General features: G+C 34.3%; 1 protein-coding gene across 3 annotated transcripts in view; it reads right to left on the bottom strand.

The window, feature by feature from the left end:
- The window catches only part of FGF14 (fibroblast growth factor 14), a 409,284-nt gene that overhangs the window by 77,403 nt on the left and 309,812 nt on the right, over window positions 1–22,069 (bottom strand). For all 3 annotated transcript variants that reach the window (XM_032198638.1, XM_032198654.1, XM_032198646.1), the window contains one exon: window positions 16,364–16,467. In XM_032198638.1, coding sequence (XP_032054529.1) covers window positions 16,364–16,467 — 104 coding nt within the window. The remainder of the gene's footprint in view (window positions 1–16,363; window positions 16,468–22,069) is intronic.

The following is a 22,069-nucleotide window of genomic DNA, read 5'->3' as shown; positions in this document are numbered from 1 at the left end:
AGTAATATAGCAGGATGGCTTTATCCTCATGCTTACATCACACTAAAGGATATTATTTAATTAGGTTCTACTGCAGACTTTTTCTCAGAAATGTAGGTGGTTTTTCTGTTTTCATTATATAGTTTTAGCTTTATTTATTTATTTATTTATTTAGGCAAGGTACGGATGAAGAAAGAAAATGTGTAAGCCAGGTCCTATACTCCCCTTTGAAGGTTTGACTTCTTTTTTTTTTTTTTTCCCCCAAATGGCACAACTGTCTTTGAATTTCCTAATATTAGTGTGATACAGGCTTTTTTTCTGGGACAAATGTTCATCCTGCCTCATAGACCACTAATTTTCAACAAAAAGCTGATCTTTAAAGTGAGAGGGAAAGAGTGACAGATGCAAAATACATTTTCATTTATTACACTTTCTGGCTTATATACATACATGAAATATTTGAAAATATAAAAAGCAGGAAAAATAGCCTCAACAGATTATACGTGGCATCAGGTAAAAAGTGTCAAGAGCATTCTTTAAGCCTCAAATCAATGCAATCATATAATCTGCTCTATACATGGTGAGCTACACTTAGGTAAAACATTCAAGGAACTGTATGGAGCTCCTCAGGGCCAGAAGCTCTGACAAATAAGACTGGTCTCTTGAGATATCATACTAATGGTTAGTTTTAGATGTTACTTTATTTTATTGGGCAGCATCTTAAAAAAAAAACAACATACCAGTTTAAGGCTAAGGTAATGCTTTGTTGTCATATTAGTTTTAGTTGGCTTCTGGTACTGCTGTTTAGTCTTACTCTAGCACAACTAGATTTCCATTGTCAGGATCAAATGAGACAAATCTTGTTGTGCATTTAGAGTTGTATCTATGTAGTGATACGGTGGCTCTATATGAAATTCCCTTGGGAGAAATTACATATTAGTAATTCAGGTATTCAGTAATGCTGTTAGCTAACAAACCAAGCTTGAGGAAAGGAACAGTCACCAGAAAAGGAAAAGAGAGAAGGCAAGATACTCAGTTTAGACGTCAGCTTTGAACATGAGGTTTTAGCCCATACCAAACTTTATTTAGAAGGAATATTTATTTTCTCACTGTGTCTCACTGTGACTGAAATGATAAAGAGACAGGACTTTTAGATGATCTGCTTAAAAAACATTTTTGGAAACTGTGTATGGATGAAAAAATTAATTATTCTATGGTTTAGTTGCAGAAATTAGGATATTCAACACTACTATCCATATACAGGCATCCAGAAAAAAATATTTAAAAGTTTTGTTAAATTAACTCTACTATAAAATTATCTCAAATCATCTGAATTTAGGTCAATCATTTTAGAAGTGCAGGTTTTCTCCTTGAGAAGATGCTGTGACTGCATTTGAACAACTTCCCATGGCACAGTATTGAATTTGTTATGACTTCTAAATTTCAGAAAACAATGTCAATTTTGGGTACCTATCTTCTAACCCTCTCAGATCCCAGCTTAAAAACAGTCTACAGAAAGAAATAGGGACTCTGTGCAGAGTAACTTTTTACTGCTACATGCTCACTTTTCTCAATTATTTGCTATGTATTTGATATATACTTCTGTTACCATGGCACATAAACACTTCTAAATTCAACATCTTCCTTTATTTATTTAATGAAAAAGGAAGATAAAAGTGTTTATGAGGATTCCTGCCCAGCACACATGGTAATTACAAAGCTGGATTCATTCCCGCATGTCAGGTTCTTTGGGGTCCACAGGGTGTAAGCCATTAATAAAAACAAGAAACATCTGCCATGGTACTATGGGTATTTTCTGGTGCTGCCCAGGCTCTGGTTTCACAGTGATATTTTCACAGAAGCTGTAGTTTTCCCCCACTAAGGCTACCTGCAAATATGAAACTGCTTATGCATATGAGAATTCCTCAGTGTATACTTTTACTAGTAGAATATAAGATTATTGTTTTAAACCTGCCTTCCTCTCAGTGTTTCAGTTCTTATGTTTAGAATGCATATAGTAAAGAAAAATGTGTTAAACCAAACATAAATATAAGAAAATCCTTTTATTATCTATTCATACTGTAAAATAAACAAATTAGTCCTTTTATTATGTATTTGTGGTTTCTTTACATTTGGACCTAGAGACATACTTCACAATATGCTACCTTAATAAGGGCTTATCTATCAGAGCTTGCTTTCCAGGTCATTCCAATCACAGAACAATATCAATTTGACATTAGCAGAGAGATACTACTAACAGTCTTAAGCGTGAGCTAGAGAACCCCCTGCTGCCTACTGGTGAGGGGAATTAAGTCAGAAACCTTTATAAAAAGCAGCAGGCCATGAAATGCCAAATAAAATTCCTTTTACCATACAGAGATAAAGGAAAAGAGTACTGTACTTCTTTAACAAATAGGAGTTGACAAAAAAGAGAGAAAATAGATGTGAATGTTTTTTTTTTTTTTTTCAACAGTTGTTGCTTTACTGAATAGAATGTGAAGAAAATGTTTGTGTTTTTTTTTTTGAGGAAAAAAAAACATTGCACATGCACAAACATATTTACTTTTTAAGACCCGTTCTTTTACCAAAAAACAAACAAACAAAACAACAACAACAACAAAAAACCACCGTCCAGTCTGATTAGAAATTACCAAGAGATGGTAATACCAAAGAAGGCAAAAAACTTGTCTAATGTTCTTTGTATTTTTATAAGGTGCTGTTACATACCTTTGAATGCAATAGTTCCTGCTTTGATTATCAACACTTTCCTTTTAATTGAAAGCTTGGCAGAAATACAATGAATATATTTATGTATAATTCATACTACTTTTATTTGGGGGATAGGGACAGTATACACTTACAAACCTCTCATATATAAGCAGTAGAAGGATGATTAAATAAGTTCATATTCATGTTGATATTTTCTTGTGATTTTTCTAGAATTCTGACTAAAATTTCTAAGAAGATTTCAGTATTCTCCCCAACAATAAATCAGAATACATTTCAAGTTGCTGACAATTTTGATGAGTAATTCCTGTAAATAAAGGAAACTGTTTATCTCAATAATTACAAAGTACCTTTTTCAAAATATTTTAATTTATAGTTAACATCTTAAATCACAAAATTTTGCTTTTTACAAGCTGTCATTTTTCCTTTTTACCCTGTAAAAACCTTAAGCAAGCATCAAGATTTTCCAGTATTTACTACCATTTGGAAATATTCTAAAAAAATTCCAAGAATACAGGAAACAGACAATATTTATTTGGATAATAGTCTTTCATTTTACTTCTCATTGAGTCCAATTAGATATATAGAAAATAAATAAATAAAAACACTTTTTTGTTTACTCACACGATGTACACAATGTCTGAGCACAATCAACTTTTCTCCGCTCCCATTAATATTCAGAAATTAGTGCTGTCAACAGCTGCAGTTTCACAACCACTGTTCACCATTTCCTCATTCAGTAAAATGTTAACAGTTATGCTTAAGGACTTCGTTTGTGAATTTTCAATTAACTAACACATCAACATTTTCATCAAATTAACATGACTTAATATTTTCATTCCACAAACCTGCCCAAGAAATTTTGGCTATTCTAGGCTCATATAGGAATAATTGCACTGAAGTCATGAGGACAAGGCTATAGTACATTTATTCTTAAGACCAGGACAGCAGAACTCCATGCTATTTTTCTGAATTTGGCCTATCTATAGACTAATGAAATGGAACAACTAACAAAATCTGTGATCTGCCAGAATTCAAGGACACTTTATGTGTAGCTTGTGTCTTGTCTGAATCTGACAACTGACCACCCCACCCCCACATTTCCTACCAGGGTTAATTTCAGCATGTTTTGGTGTGGCTATTTTCATTTTAAATAATTTCAGGCAAAATATATCAATAAAATTGTTTTTATATGATTGGCAGAGTATGAAGTAAACATCCTATGATTTACTTGTCAATCATCTCATCCTAATCCATTATTCTGTCTCCTTTTTCTCAATGCCATACTTAAACATTCGAAGCTATGAGTCAAACACAGTATTTTAGACACCATCTCACTATTTCTCACTTCATCTACAGACCAGACACCTCCATACAATAATCACTGAAAATCAAAGATCAGCTGATCTATCTACTACTCAAATCATGCCAATTGAAGGAAAGCAGCTTTCACAATTCTTAGTAGGATAGCTCTAGATAGGATGTTGTCAGCTTTCAAAGATACAGTGAAAATTCTACAAGTGTTCATGGGAAATATCAATTTTATCTCTTATTCTGTTTTCAAAAGCTATTCTACAGCCACCCTCATCACTCAAACAAATGCTAAATGGGTGATAGAATTGCCTCAGTTGATTCTTCTAAAGTTGTCACTTCTAATGCCTGAAAGGCTGATTCCTTCATCTCCTTTGCTGCTGGTGCCAATAGATACTTGAAAATGAAGAGACAAGGGCACACTCCTGATCTTCAAATGTCAAGAAGAAAATAGTCAACTCAGTTCCCCTCATGACCAATATAAAGACATTATATGCTTCATCTTGCTATCATACCCTAAGCCTTAAAATAAATTCTCGAGAAAAGAAAAAAAAAAAAAAAAAAGAGAAAAGAGAAAAGAGAAGAGAGAAGAGAGAAAGAAAAAATAATAATACGTGGGATGTACACTGAAATTAAATATACTTTCTACTAGCAGCATTTGGATTCCCATCATGAGGAAGGGAAATGGAGAGGGAGCTGCTGACCTCTCTCATAACCAATGAGAATGTGAGGGATCAGCACAAAGCTGCACCAGGGGAGGTTCAGATTGGATACTAGGAAAAATTTCTTTACCATGAGGGTGGTCAAACACTGGAACAGACTTTCTAGTGAGGTGGTTGATGCTCCATGCATGTATGTCAGTGCTCAAGAGGCATTTGGCCCTTATTAATATGTTTTGACTTTTGATTAGCCCTGACATGGTCAGACAGTTGGACTTGATCTTTGTAGGTCCCTTCCAAGTATTCTATTCTATATTGGACAGAGAGATTCTCCATCCTATACTTTGTTCAAGAAGAAGATGAATTTAAAAAGATACCTATACTTAAATCCTTCTGGTACCTAGAGAAGTAAAGTCCAACATTTCCAGATCCCACTGGAACTAATGGAGAAGTTCCTACTAAATGTAATAAATTACTTTATGCCGTTATATAAAGGAAGGTAATTCTTATGAAAGTACGAAATTAAAACTGCTGCCAAGTTCATAGACAATACATTTTTTCCAATTTGTATCTCCCTGATTTATGGAGATAGCACTTCCAGATTATTCTTGATGAATTATACTTTTTTTGTGTGTGACCAGTCTATCTTCACACTACTGCATTAAAATGTGCCTTGTTCTTCTCTCAGCAGGGAACATTCAAACACGTTCTAGTATAAAGAAAAAAATATTAAGTATGATTGCTTAACCACAAGCAGGTTTAATTTTTAATTAAAATTTTATAAAAAATAAAAGCCTATTTTTTTTGAAATAAATATATGCTCAATCATTAATGTAAAATACTGGGGGGAGAAACAGTAACAATACTTAGCAAATGAATAAAGAATACCCTTGTATACTTTTAGCTACTCATAACATCTTCTAAGCTACATTTAGGAGTAGATCTTTTCTTAATATTATTCTCTTTCTTGTTGGTCTGAACTGTGTTTGATTTTGGCCTGTAGCCTGACTGGCAAAGTGACATGGTATAACTACTTAGGGGACATCAGTCACAACACGGAGGTCAGATGATGGCCAAAAGGGACATGAAAAAGAGAACATATTATGTTTTTGAAATGTTGGCTAAATTTTACTTTGTGCCTGAGGTATAAAACAATCTTTATCTTTGTAAAATTCATCAGCTGTTAGGCAATTCTGCAATAAGTAAACAATTCCATGGTGAATTAGGCAATCACATCTCTTTTGTGGAAAACTCTAGGTCTGAAGCTGAGTACATCTGCAGAGCTGCAAAGAACCAATGTTCTGTTTTTATGTTGAAACACTGTTTTCAGCTTTGCAGCCACAGCTACGCTAAAGGTTAAGTAATATGATGTAAAAGTTTGGCAAAGCTGAAGAAGCTTTACCAACCCATGAATAAGCCAAAGCCATTTGCAATGTAATGCACTATCGGAAAAAGAAATCCACAGGTGCACTGCAGGAATTCAGTCTTCAGCTTTTTCACAGAATCACAGAACTGTAGGGGTTGGAAGGGACCTCGGAAGATCATCGGGTCCAGCCCCCCTGCCAAAGCAAGTTCCTCAGAGCAGGCTGCCCAGGTAGGTGTCCAGACAGGCCTTGAATATCTCCAGAGAAGGAGACTCCACAACCTCCCTAGGCAGTCTGTTCCAATGCTCCATCACCCTCAACGTGAAGAAACCCTCACCATGTTTCATTTACTCAAAGTACAGGATTTTCCTGTAGACCCTGCATATTAAGTCCAGAGGTTTGTGTTTTGGTAAGTAGTAGTATCATGTCACTTTTTATTATAAAATATTTAGTGACAAATGTATCAGGAGAACAGAATGTAGAGAACATTCACAACTGAATTCAAATGTGATGGGGTGAATCACCTTCTCAACCCTTCTCCAAAGCTTTTTGTGCAGGACTCAGGTTTTACTGCTTTTTTTCTAAAGATTTATGATTTCTCTTGAGATGCCCTCAAGGGGAGACAGTACTTCCCCAAGGCTGTGTTTGTATTCTGCTAAAAAGCAAGAATCCTTGTCAAGTCAACAGGAATCAGTCAAGAGAGCTTCTCATCTGACAGTGAGTAGAATATGTTGAATAAATATTCCACAGTAAACCTCACCAGTTTAACCCTTGCAAGAGGGATTCTCACAAGTAAATCCAATAGTTATGCCAACCCCACTACCACCACAGTCAACAATCATAACTAGCAAGACTTAGGCCAACACTTGCTACGTCTGAAAATTTCTGAGTTCTCCAATATCCAGACAATATTCCAGAACTTTGACACTGGGACTTTTATTTGATTTAAGATGCATTTAGTTACACTTAGCTGTGGGTGAAAAGCATCCCACTACTGCTAGATGTTTTTCTGATGTCACATCACAGATATTGCATGGTTAAGTAACAAAAAAGATGGTTTATATATGTTTCTCCCAGAACTCTGCATGTGTCTATCTCTACCCAAAACTCCCTCTCTGGGTACTGAATAGTTTCCCCGAATGAGGGAACAATGAGGGGGGAGGAAAGAGTAACACTTGACAAAGAAAAATGTCAAAAATAGATTGTAAGGTCTATGACACTTGTCTAAACGAGTACATGTGATAATGGACTATCCATTAGGGAAAGCTGCCAGCAGAGAGAGTGGAGGATTGAGAAATTTGACATGAGATTCTAAGAGACCTGACTTTTCCTATAACTGTGTAGAAGTTGTTACTGGATACTTGCCTTCATAGCCAGTTTTGTATGAATAGATACCTGACAATCAGTCCTAACACATCTCATTAAACTGCAAAGAAACTTTAATCAGCCAATAACCAACTCCAAATTTAGCTAAAGGGAGGAAAGAAAAGTGGTGTTATCCCTTCTGAGAGCTTTACTTCCATAGGAATGAGAATGCTTCAGAGACAATCCCAGTTGATTCTGTGGACATATTATCCACAGTCTATCACAGAGTGACATGCTGTAATGACATGTTGGCACATGCCAGGCACAGAAATGGAGGAAAAGCCATGGAAGCAGCCTCTGTCTTTGCCAGCATGCACACGTAAGACTATAAACACCCTAGGACAGATCCCAAGTTAATACTCTGTCAACAAGTGAGGGACTGTAAAAACCAATGCAGAAAATGTCTATGGCTATCATATTGAAAATAATACTTTCCTTTTAAAACAGTGGGGAAGACTACCATGGCTTTTTCATCATTTGGTATTTATAGAAGCATACATCTTATACAAAACCCTACTGTATTGTTTTGCACACATTTTATAGCATTGTGTTGCAAAGATACAATGATACATTAATAATCACATACTTGTGCCAACAATTTCTTGTTATAGGACATGATTAGTACCTTACCAAGCTCCCTGAAGTTAAAGAATACTTACATAGCTTTCCTTAATTACATAGGTAAATACAACATTTTCCTCTTTTATGCATATATTTATGGGATACATTATACTATAATATTATGGGATATAAATTGAATATTCTGATCCAGGTAGTTGACAGTTTTATACATTTTTTCATTTTTTAATAATTTCTGAAAGATAATACATATTTCTTTCTTGGGTAAAGAAAACAGAATTTTACTTGCCTAAAGCCATTCTTCAGCCTATACTAAACTTTTCTGAAAATAAATGTCATATTTAAAATCTCACCATTCATTTCTGTTCAACCATCTTGATGTCAAGCTATATACCTTTTAGAAATAGACCTGAATAACAGAAAATTCATTAGCTATTCAGCTATGGCAGTAATAAACAGCACCATATGTGCCTAATTGTTGTTATTTCAGTCCACACAGAATTCATTTTTATTTCTTACCTAGAAATCTTCAAGATGAATTGAGAGGCCTTCATTACATCAAATTTATTATGGAAAACATTTCAACTAACCATAAATCCATCTACAATTGTCTTCAATATTTAAAATATTAATTAAACAATAATGGAAAGAAGTAGTAGGTTTTGATGAGAAACATGTTGTTGATAGCTTTCTAAAACCGTAAAAGTTTTTAAAATCTTTGGTAGCCACTTTTCATACTCGAATGCAACATTTAAATAAGATTGAATAATAATGAATAGAAAATTAGAAAATTTGAACACAATCCTTTTGATATACTTGTGCAGTGACAATTACCAGAGAAATAAAAGAAAAAAAGGGAAGAGGGGCATTGAAATACTATATGATGCACAGTAAAACAGCATTCAGCATTTTGGATTACAGACAAGCCTGAATGCCTAAATTGAAGGTAAAGAAACATCCAGAAAAGTGTAATTGTATTTATGTAACAAAACAAGCATTGGCCAAAGTACAGCGAGGTTACCACAAGACACAAGAAATGCTAGAAGCACAAATTTGACAGACTAGATTAAGCTGCTGGTCCATCAAGCCTGTGCCCAGCCTTTGGCTGTGAACCTTGTGCAATAATTTAGAGGCAAACCTCCCTCAGTGCATCTACAATTAAGAGATGCCATATATTGAGGAGAGCATTCCTTTTGCTTTCTGTATCAATCACCTTATTTCCTGAAGCATGAGATTAGATCACCCTCATTTTAGCACACCTACCTACAGGTACTATTCATTGTCATAGTATTAGTTGAAAAATATTCAGCTGTAGCTTCTAACTCTGTAAACTTCCATGCTTTGACAAGAAGTTTAGATGAAAAGCTTTTTAACCTTGATGCATTTACTTGTATTGCACATTTTTGTAATCTTAGGGAAAAAAAAAAAAAAAAGAATATATATATATCAAGAGATCTTTGCATGTGCATGAGTGTTAAATGTGGGAAAGGAAAATAAATATTTTAACCAAATATGGATTATGTATTTATTTATTTATTATAGACAAATACTGTTAATAAATCTTGTAAAGGATATTGAGGACCTCAGTGAACAGGACATATATATTTGGCTTAAGTACTGAGAAACATCACTGCAAGTTTTGAGTCAAACTGTTTTATCCCCACTACAGCATTTAAATGGCAGCAGGGTGAAAGAGCTGCCACAGATGAAGCCAATATAAAATATTGTGTTCTTTTCTAGTTCTAATGATCTTTGTTGTATATTTAAAGTAGCATACTTCTACTACATAAATGTTATGAACATTTTTGTACAGTTCTGTTCCATTTAATCGTGCTATTTCTCCACTTTCTTAAATCTCTGCTTAACACGATCTTCTTATAACAGACTCATTCCATTCACCTCTTTGCTTCTCATTTCTCTCCTGCCCCATCAACTCTCATGCATCTGTGCATGCCTCCTTTTCCCTTATCTTGTGTGACAAAACATTGTCTTAAGCACATTCAAACCAAAAATGTAGTGAAAACCTAGCACACTGAAAAAAACAACAAACAAAATGGACTTAGTATGCATTTTGCACCCCTTCTCTACTGTGTAGCAGGGACATCTGACACTATCTTATACATTACAACAGGACTCTGTTAACAGTTGTTCCTTAAGTGGCACTGTAGTATAAATAAATACATTAGCAATTTGCTATATTTATTTTTGGCAGAGAACTTGAGAGACAAATTATCTACCTCCAAACACAGGTATAAATAAGTATAAACCATGCAGATGTTTTCCTCCTTCCTGTCACTGAATCTCAATTCCTTCTGAAACATGTTGAACTTTTTATTTATTTATTTATCTATCTATTTATTTATTTATTTATTTATTTATTTTAACCTCCCAGGCAACACATCCCAACTTACAGAAGAACACATCCCTGAAATGTGCTGTTTAACATCCTCTCAAAGAAACTTTTCTTATATAAAGCAAGTATAGATCACCTTCCCATTGATATCAAAGATAACAGGCTATGTAAATAAGTTACTTATACATAATAGAGCACTTCAGTGGTAAATGCTTAAAAGTAGCTGATGGTTCTTGCATAAGATCTGTGTGCATACACAGTTAAAAACAGCACTGTTAACATAACGAGTTTTCAAAACCCTTTACCACAAGCAGTGATTTTCCAATAATTAATTTCACCTAATTTCCCCTCCAAAGCATGCCACAGTAGTTCCAAGACACAAATAATGACAAGTGAACTGAGGTCCAATTCCTGTCTTACTAAAGTCAACATTGGGATGTAAGATTGCGGGAGAAGGTTGAGAACCCAATGCAGAAGACACAAGAAATAAAATCTTATGTTTCTTATTGATCACAGCATTATTACAGGAGTCATTCCATTCTGATGTGCTTACATTCACAAAACCACAAATACCTCAAAAGCAGCAAGATTTACCTTATTCAGTATTTTTTCTGACTCTTAACACAAACACCTGCCTCTAAAACCGTACAGCAAGCTCATATTTGCCCACATCTCTCTATACAGATGTATTCTTAACTATTTCTGCCATACCTTGCATGATGTGGGGGTGGTACAATCTCTGCCAAAACATAGGTTTCAGCACTGTTACAATGTGACAAAACAAAAACAACAGAAAAATGCAATCTTGATGCCACATTAAGCTCTTTTTAATTGTTATTTTGAAAAAATATATGGACTTTAGAACATCGCATTTCTTCTTTAATTATGCCTAGTTTAAACTTCCTTTTGTTCTCTTTATTATTATGTTGTGGGTATCTCTGAACGTTCAAATTACTGCACATGCTAAGCATTAGCATTCCAAAGCACAAATAAAAGCACTATGAAAAGCTACAGAAACTTCTTTTTCATTTGACCTTGATTTAGATACTAGAAATATGTATCACTTCAATTCGCTTTCTTTTGCATGCTGTCTGTGCTCCCGTCTTCATCCTTAAGGTTGAAACATGTTCTCATCAGACAGGTCAATTATTTGGGCTTAAAGAAATAGTGGAAATATCAGAAATGAGAAGCTACTGAAACGTCAGGAGAAACCCTCAAAGACTTTTCTTTCAGGTGAGAGTTGTGATATAGCAAATATGCTTCACAGTATCAGGTATTGACATTTTCTCTTTCATGAAGGCAAACTGACATCTTACTACCACAGAAACACTACCTAACCAACACCCTCAAAACCATGTAACACGACTGCTCAAACACAAACCTTCATCTTACAAGAAGATTACTTTGTAAAACAAATATTGTGCTGTCTCTACTTCTAAAATACTTCATAAACATTTTGTAACAAGAAATACAGCCACGCCTTTCCATTTTTCTCTGCATTTTCCTGACAGTCTTCCCACTGTCCTGTACCCATAATGGGAGCCGTGGAGGTGCAGGTCAGAACTCCAGCCTGACAACAAATTAGAGGAGGTGATACAGTCCAAGAAGACTCTCATATCTTCATTTTAGTAAAATAGGAATTATAAAATTGACTAACATATGTTTTACCTCAGTTCATCCCGTTCCAGCAGCATAAAGTGTTAGAAGCAAAACAAGAAGCTGCAGCCCCTGCCCTGAAAATTGAATTAACTTTTTGCAGTCATTTGATCAAAATTAACATAAAAATCAACAAAAGCATCTGCCATTGTAGGGCCATCTTCTGCTGCACACAGTACCTTTTTCTAATGAGCAATCAGAAGTGTCTGCGCTCATTTTTTTCAGTGTATGGATCCTGTTCCACTCCTTTTGATTTTGACAGGCTCAATCCCTGAAATAAAATCTTATCTTGTTCACCGTTCCCAAAAGTGAGATCAAAGTGAGGCATATTTTTGGAGTTTAGCATGAAAATTCTAAGCCAAAATCTTGCTAGTAATTGGCACAGTTCTTTGTTGAACAGTCTCCAGTTTCTCCAACTAGTTTTTGTAGCGATAAAGTCACTCATAAACACTGACATATTCATAATTCACTAATTCATCTGAAATAAATCTCTACTTTGTTTTATAATACTCATTGTTCACTAATTTAGCCAGAATTAGAAAGCTGTGACTAAATAAATGTATTCAAATTATACATGGATATATACATGGATTTAGTATAGACACACAAAAATGTTGGATTCAATAAACCCAAGCTTCAAAAAAGCTGAGCGTAATGAACAGTCTCTGAGTGATAACCCTTAAAAGTGTAAGAAAAAAAAAATAAATGAAAAGGCTCTTTTTCTCATATTCTATACCATTTAAAATAATGAATTATGGCATTATAGTAATTCCTTTAAAATCATGGAAAAAATAAGCTTTTAATTTTGGTTATGTATTTTCTCTTAAGAATTCTGCAAAGTCCTGTCAAACTCCAAAGATCTTGCTTCTCCTTTATTTGACAAGGCATTTTTTTACAGGGACCCTGACTTGATCAGTCCCCAAAGGACAGAATACAAATCTCAGCTGCTGCAGCAAGCAAAACAGGTATGAAGCACTCTTGAAACTGATTTTCCCACACAATTTGTTGTCCCTCCATTCCTACTCTAAAAAAGAAATATTGTGATAACACTTGTCTTTGATAGTTCTTTAGCTTTTTTTTTTTTCACCTAGTTCTAATTATGTGAATTAATTGAGAAAAGTCTTACACAAATATGGCAGAAAAAAAAATACGATAAAAACAAGGGATTCCGAAACTGGCAAAAGGAACCATAATATATATAATAAGGTTCCTTTATATACATAAAGGCAAGAAAAAAATGCAAATCTACCTATGACAATCTACATGCAAAACTGGTCTCTGTTACTGCACCTTCATTTTCCTCTTACTGAATACCTTACATCAGACAAAGTTGGATCACACATAATACCCTTCCTGTCAGTGTTGTTGCTTAATTAGTCAATATTATGTGAAGCTTATGATAAAGATAATTGAGCTGACAATTCCAGCCTCTAAAGAGAGGCATTAATATGTAGGATATTCTCACAAACTACAGTTTTCATAGACTGTGAATGGAAAAAGACACTGAGACATTCTCCAGAGAAGGGCTATACAAGACTTCAGTCTCAATTTAGAGAGTACAGATACTGCATAGTATTAATATTAATATTAATTAATAATATTAATATTAATAATAATTAATATTAATTAGCTTCAATTTTTGGACATATTTATAATTAGTTGGTAAGATACCTAAATACACAAAAGTATTAACAAGTGCTTCTATTATTTCACACATTTTTCAATGATGTCAGTTGTCATACCAAACTTACTTTGAGAAAACATTTTTTCTCCCAGCCTCCCCTAAATAACCACGGGAAAAACACTTAATACATAGCTTCTGCATTGCAACAGATACACAATAGTGACCAAGAATAAAAAAATAGTAAAATAAAATAATAATAATAATAATAATAATAATAATAATAATAATAATAATAATAATAATACAGCAGAAAAACACTAAAAGAAAGTGATTAAAAATATTTTTCTGCAAAGGACACTATTTAGAATATTCTGCATGCAGTATTTTTTCATCTTGATCCTCAGGGAGAAGGTTTTATTCTTTCTGATGCTTTGTCTTCTACGCATTTTCTAATGCATTAGTCTCTAAGCTGAACATAGGCAATTACTAAGATCAAAACATATAGTTATTTTTTTCAATGCATTAACATGAAACTATCAAACCTGTGTTACAACACTGATATTTTGAAATTACTACCTATAAATTTGCATTAAATTCCAGAATATTAATAGATTTCAACTTCGACAAAAGTATAAGTTGAAAATCTTTTGTAGAAATACCAAAACCAAGCCTTCCACTCAGTTTTTTGATGTCTCTTCTCTTTGTCACCTTATGGGCCGCTCATCTTTTATTCTCTGTACAAGGAATAGTAATCAGTACATTCCAAACACATACATTTCCTTACCTCATACAAAGTAAAATGACAGATCGAGACACTCTCCCAAGAAATCTTTAAATGAAATATGTTTAAAAATAAATAAATAAAAACATCCACAGAACAACATTCAGAGGTGCTTAATGAGTTTCCAGTAACCACAGGAACATAAGAAGTCATTAAGTCCAAAAGTCTTGCCACCAGTGGCAATTAAAATTACACAATCTTGCAATACGTTATACATGGATTACATTTTCCATTTATATCATCTTATATTCATATCCATGAGACTGTTCACCACCTAAGTATTTCTCAAGAAGATGATACAGGAATAAAGCAATTCAGATTCCCACTGGTGTCATGGAAGTATCTTGTTAGATGCTTTAAGGGTCACGTTCATGTCTATTCGAAGTTTGGATCCAGCCACCTCTTGCTTTGTACTTTCCATTCCTTTCCTTTCCCCAGATGACACCATTCATTTAACTTGGCCTGTCTCCAAAATCATACACAAGCACAGGGGACCCCAGATTTTTTTCATATAGGGCCCTCCTTGCACAGTAACCTGCCAAGAAACTGATACATTTTCTGAAATTTATAGTTTTTTCTGAAGGAAGAAGAATTAACTTCAGAAAGTTTTGGGCAAGAATATACTCCAACACACAACAAAGTACTGTTTATCATACTGAAGTGAACTCCCCACATAAAGTGTTGGAACTGAGAATTCAGAAGAGCATTAATGCTACCAGCTCTAGTTTTTGTTTTTTCTTTTTTCTTCTAGCTTTCTTCTGTCATAAAATATTGCATGTCATATGCTGTCTTCCTCTGATAGATTTTTTTATTATTGTTTTGAACAGAAGATAAAAAATGTTTCAGATCATGCTGCTCGAGTTTCCAACAGATATTTTACGAGCAACAATTTTCTCTTTGCCTTGACATTGACATTCAAGATTAGTTCCATTTTTTCTCCCTAATTAAGTTTTCCAAGACAATTGTATTTTTGAAACAAACAGAATACTTTCCCTGAGGGCATCAGAAACTTAATCTGTCCAATTTCCTTTCAATGGATATTGAAAACAAAGCAGTGCATTGTAACTCAGTAGGGAATTCAGTACTACGTGACGTAAGAAAAAGAAAAGATACTATGAAAATAAATTCAACATAGAGCGCAATGAAAATATAGTCATGAAAAATCCTTTAAGACACCTTTTTAAGACTTGACAGAACTGCCTGTTCCTATTAAACTTTTTCTCTCTTCTAAGGGAGGTTAAGACACTAAATTTACACAAAATTGAGGATTTTTGTATTCATAACAACACACTGACTGAATAGCATTAAATCGTTTAGAATAATCTAAAGGATCAGATCCAATCAGTTTATATAGCAGTATTGCTTATGACTCTAAATATTTTTTCTTAAAGTTTGTTCTACAAAGATACTGTCTTTCACAGAACTCATATTTTTTCTGACACATGACAGAAAATAATCCATTATGCTAAGAATACAGTTATAAGATTAAGATAAACAGTACAGCTGTAAATGACTTTTTATATGGAATTTATAAGTCTTATCTTAAAATAAATATAACTGTTGTAGCAGCTTTTGGATTCTGAACAACAAACCCCTAAGAAAATAATTGCAGATCTTTATTTCCAGATTCTGGAGAAATTAACTGAAAATAATAATTTGTGTTGTGTTGCATGCAGCCAGTATAGCCTACCAGAAAATGAACTCTGCAGAAGTCTTAATCAGTACTGCTAACAGACACTCGCATACATGAGACAGTAATTTCTACTACACAGTAATTTCTACTACATACAATTTACAGATGTACATACAATTTAGATAAGTACATGAGTACACGGGTGTGTGTACCATGTGCATAGATAAATATAGAACACTACAGAACTTCTTACAAGTGACTACACATCGATATTACAGTGTAGATTTCAGCTTCAGCTGTGCCTTTTACACAGAGTTCAGAAAGGTACTTACTGATGTGTAGAGGAAACCTTCACCATTTAGGGCTATATACAATCCGGTTTTTACGCCCTGGATAGCAACAACTCGAAGTCCCACTGGTATAAGGTTGAATAATGCTGTGAAGAAAAAAACATGACCAGATATGATCAGATATGATTCATAGTATATGAATATACTATGGTTATTAAAATATTTTAATGAATAACATTGATAAAAAGAAAGACAGGTGTTTCCTTCATTTTTTTTTCCTGACTTTAAAATTAAAACTATTCAGAAAATATTGTTTTTAGTAAAGTTAATCCTTAAAATTAAAGCCTAAATATCTATTTAGCAGTAAGTCCTGCAATATTTCAGTATTAGGTACAAGTGCCAAATAGCAAATACAAAGCAAATACAAATACAAGCACTGCAGCCACAAGTATCTCAAATGATCTGAAAAGAGTCAGAGACAAACATTTCCTTCACCAATATAAATGGATCAGACGGGTAATGCTTGTGAGATACCCTGAAGAATACATACCTTCCTGATTCAGGCAAATATATACATTTTTTATTTTCTTAGGCAACTTTATGTTACCAGTTTAAGATGTACTCTTATCAAGACTGCTTTTAAGGGATCGTGATTTGAAATCTAAAAAAATTACTTGGTTTTGTGAATGGTATATTTGGTACAAGCCTCAGGTAGCTGCTTGTCCTACTTCAGGAAAGTACTGAAATATGTGCTTGACTCTGAAAGTGTATAAATATTATTGAGCTGAATATAAAATGTATTCAAAGGCATAAGTTCTGGAAAATCATGCTTTGAATTAAAAAATAGATAACAGCAGATACCCTAGCAATGATGTACACCTCTGTAACAACAAAAGCAGACATAGCTTTGATTCATCTGAAAAATACTAGTGATGGAAAGTTCACTACAACAGAAGAAAAACTGGTATAAGTAAATTTTACTTTCAATATATAAATTCTATATCAAACCATCTTTTTAATTACAGAAGAATGAGCAAGGAGATTTGAAAAATCTACTTTCTCCTGAAAAACAAACAAACAAACAAACAAAAAAAAAGCAACCAACCAAACAACAACAAACACAAACAAACAAAACAAAACAAAACAAAAATCACAGAATCATAGAATGGTTTGGGTTGGCAGGGACCTTAAAGATCATCCATTTTCAACTCCCCTGTTATGAGCAGGGATACTTTCCATTACACCAGGTTTGCCAAAGCCCTGTCCAACCTGGTCTTGAGCACCTCTAGGGATGGGGCATCCAAAACTTCTCTGGACAATCTCTTCCAGTGCCTTGCCACCCTCAGAGTGAAGAATTTCCTGCAAATCTAAATTTCCCCTCTTTTAGTTTAAAACCACCAGTCCTGTCACTCCACTCCCTCACTTAGAGTCCCTCCCCATCTTTCCTGTAGGTCCCCTGTAAGTACTGGAAGGACACTGAGGTCTCCCTGGAGCCTCCTCATCTCTAGGCTGAACAACTCCAGCTCTCTCAGCCTTTCTTCATAGGAGACCTCTCCAGAGCTCTGACCATCCTCTGGACCCACTCTAACAGATACATGTTCTTGTGCAGGGAGCCCCAGAGCTCAACACAGTGGGTTTTCATGAGAGCAGAGTCAAGGGGGAGAATCACCTCTTTCAACCTACTAGCCTACTTCTACCTCACATCAACCTACTTCTTCTCACACAGGATATGGTTGGATTTCTGCATTGCAAGCACAATACAGTTGTGCATTGTAAGAACAAGCAGCTAAATGGTATTTACAATTCAGATCTAGAATCACAGCCAGAAGATTAGAATATTCTTCAACAAATCTTTTAGACTGCGCACTGCATTCACTGAAGTTACCTGTGTTAGAAAAACAAGACACAGACCAATTCTTGTTCTAAGAATTATTCCAGCAAACACACCTATACTAATTTTACTAACTCATATCAGGAAACCAAACGCAAAGCACACATCAAACAGTCTCTGAAGAAAAACCTGGATGTGCTGAGCAGTTTTTCACTGTGGATGAGTCATGGATTCACAATTACTTGGATGAAAACCAGAAGTGCAACCGCTGTGTTAAATGTAGGCAAAGATAATAGTTGTACCAAGCCAAGTCTCAGGAACACAGTAATACCTACATTAAGTTCCTCAAACTGTAGGAATAGCATCCATAAGTGCAAGCAGAAAGTGTGCACTATGAGGCTACTTGTAATTAGAATGGCAGTGGTAAAGCCCAAATCAAGAGAAAAAGGGCAATATGTTTGCAGTGGTTAAGTGTATTTTCATAAAATGTGAAAACTCCTGGGTCATCTAAGGACATAAAGTCACAGATAAAGCTGATCAAAGCAAAAGCTGATAAAGCTGATCAAATCTTTACAACTGAGAAAACATATGGATATACTATTATAATTTAAAGATAGAAGTGGATGGGAAAAAAAAAAAAAAAAAAAGGAAGAAAAAAAAAAGAAAAAAACACCCTAACACCCTTTCCTCAGCAACAGCAACATTCTCTGGAATATTCTCATGTATAAAAAGACATAGTTCCATAAGATTTTTTTTTCTTTTTAGGAAGTCAAAAAGTGAGCCAGAAATTGTCATGGCACCTGTAGAAAGAAAATTGTATTAAAAAAAACTCTGGAACAACAGAAAAGTTATGGAACAGAAGTTTCATACAAACAGAAAAGTTATGGATTTACAAAGAAAAATAGAAGAGATGAAATCACATAAGAATTAGCACAAATATGTAGTGTTTGAATTTCAGTAATTTCTGAAAGTCTCAGTCATGTTAGGTTTTTACTGGGCTGGTCTCTGTAAAAATACTGCATACAAACAAGATTCCCTCTCTAATTTATAAAAGATAAATGTAAACCAGTGAAATATGGTAGTAACAGACAAGATATCCTACGAGTATATAGGTTAAGCGCTACCTGACTTGAAGGCTTTCAAATGTTCAATATAATTTGGAAGTTTTAAAAAATAGCTATTACCTTCAAATGAAACGATGTGAAAAACAGAAAAACCACTACACAGGGTGGTGTAGGGTGAGTCTGTCACAGTAAAACTAGGTTTTGGAGCGAATTTACCATCAGGCCTTTTTACTCAGGCTGAAAGGACCAAGAAATAAATGAAACAGAAATGGACAAAGAGGCAGCTAATTTTGTTTTCTTTCTAGAAGAAAAGAAATTCCAGGATATACCTGGATATGAGCACCCTATAGAGGCTGGGCAGCAAATATTTAGAGGATGTCAGGAAGAAAAAACAAATATTTTTATTATGAAAAAGGTGAACACACACACACACACACAAAATGAAAAGCTAGTGAAAAATAAACTTAAATCATAGAGTTTCTGTCAAAACTTGTGGAATGTACACTTCATTTACTATACTACCCATAATAAATAAATAAATAAATAAATAAATAAAATAAAAAAAAAAAAAAAAAATAAAAAAAAAAAAAAATAAAATAAAAAAAAAAAAAAAAAAAAAAAAAAAAAAAAAAGGAAAAAAGAAAAAAAAAACACATTGAAGAAAAATTAGTAGCCTGTAACATAGTAGTGTTTTATGCTACCTATAAAATTACTGGAGTGGCTTATAGATGCTGGTGAATTTAGAAAGCAGTGAGGAGGGGACATAATGTATCTTCTACTGCCACCAACTATTAATCAGAGATAGTATGAGCTGCTGTAATTAGTGTAAGACCATAAAATTTTAGAGTGTGATATGAATTGCTGTAATTCTGCACATACCAAATATTCAGTATTTACCACAAAAGCTTTCAGACTTTGGAGAAAGTAGGGAGGCTAGTCTACTATTGATTGATAAATGCTCAGCAATGTGCTTCACACTGAGATCAGCAAAGCATGCACCAGTAATGTAGGGCATGTGATTTTTACATGCTCTGAAGCTGGCCAAAGGAAAATCACCTTCCTCCACAGCCAGGCTGTGCCATTCTCCACACGAGCAAGACTTCGGTGTCCAACTGCAAATTTCAAACCTTTCTAGGATTTTCTTGTGTTATTCCCCACTCTAATAAGAACCTGCCTTATAAAAGCAGAAAGCTTTCCACAGTTTGCTGGCTTATCAGATCTGCACAGCCAAAGCTCTACTCTTACCTAAGTGGTGGTAAAAAATAATTATGCCCCTAGCTTCTGTCTGTCTTTTAGACAATCATCCAAAACCAAAAATAAATGGGGAGTTAGGTCCCTGAACATCTTGATTTTTCTGAACCTAGCCCAATGAGTACACTGATATGCTGAGAGAGACAGCACTCTTAATCAGTCAAGAAAATACAAATCTGCACAGTACTCAATTCTCTTATGCTTAAGTATAAACCCTGGTAAATCCACCTGCAAATAAGAGGCGGGAACATCAGGGAAATCAAGAGAACCAATAGACAGAAATGGTGAAAGTAAAACACTTTCTCCTCCAAAGCTCTGAGCCTGTGCTCTTTTTTTGTGTGTCTCTTTTGTATTCCATCTAATCCTTGATTGTAAAGCAGATGAATTTACTTCCTTTTCTTATGCCTGTGAGCCTACTTTCATCACATACAAGATCAGAACATGGAGGCAGAGGGCAGTCAACCGCAACAACTGGCCAGAAAAGAGAAAACTTTTCATTGTTACTCTTTTAGGTATCAGGGGGGAGATTTGCTGGCATTAATTTGAGTTGGATTCTGATCATTCAAAAGTTTTAGCCAAAGCTATAGTAAAAGCCCTCTTTTTGATAAGTAATAAATCCTTCCTTTACTTGAGCAAAATGTAAACGCTTCATTTTCCCTATTTCCCCCTATTGTGTTGCCATCATAGTATATTAACTTTAAATCTGAAATGTCTGAATTTAGATATTTAAATATCCCTGTGAAAGTCTGTGTAGGTATGACTGACATAGCTACAAGAAAATTGCCATTACAGATCATTTCTTTTCTCAAGAAACTTGCTAGAAACCAATTGCATGAGGCTTATTAACTTCCTGTCCGTTCTGCATGTGCGCTGCCCTGGTGTCAATTAACAAAACTTTCCACAGCAATTTGCAATCAGATCAAGGCAAGTATTTCTTTAATATATTTCCATCTATGGGCCCACAGGCAAAAACAACAACTCCATCTGAACATCTTTTAGACTAATGATGAGTGCAGGGAGGTTGATATTTAGAGATCTGTACATCCATTTCTCTTGGAGCAAACCCATTCTACCTGACAGATGTAACACAAGATGTAATTAAAATGCACTTTTTATTGTGGCTGAACATGGCCTCCATTGATCCTGTCATACTAAGACTATACTGATAGGAGAAATGGGCTTTCCTAAATTCCAGAGGTTGTGTTGAACAGATGACTAAATGCCTGTGTAATTCTTTGAAGACTACAGTACTGCAAAATTCAGACTGAAAATATTTCAATTTAGTAACACAAATTTAAAAGCATTAAAAGTGTTGTTTTTTAATTCTTATATACTTTATTTCTAATTATCTATTTTATCTTACAAGGATGCTGTAAAGATTATTTATTAATATCTTCAAACCAAAATGTTCTAGTGGTACGTACCTTAGATAAACATTAAAAAGTTAAAAGTTTTACATTCCATTTGGAAGATATAAACAGAGAATTAGGAGCATGCATTAAAAGATTAAAATAAAGGAATGTTAAATGGGTGCGTGATTTCTTGAACGTAAGCTCTTCTAGGTACCAGTTGTCATGAAAGAAATAAAGTGTGGTGTTGCAT

The sequence above is a fragment of the Aythya fuligula genome, chromosome 1 (genome assembly GCF_009819795.1).
Source record: "Aythya fuligula isolate bAytFul2 chromosome 1, bAytFul2.pri, whole genome shotgun sequence".
NCBI classification, from domain to species: domain Eukaryota; kingdom Metazoa; phylum Chordata; class Aves; order Anseriformes; family Anatidae; genus Aythya; species Aythya fuligula.
The sequence above is the reverse complement of the archived record's forward strand: the minus strand, read 5'-3'. Positions and strand labels throughout refer to the sequence as shown.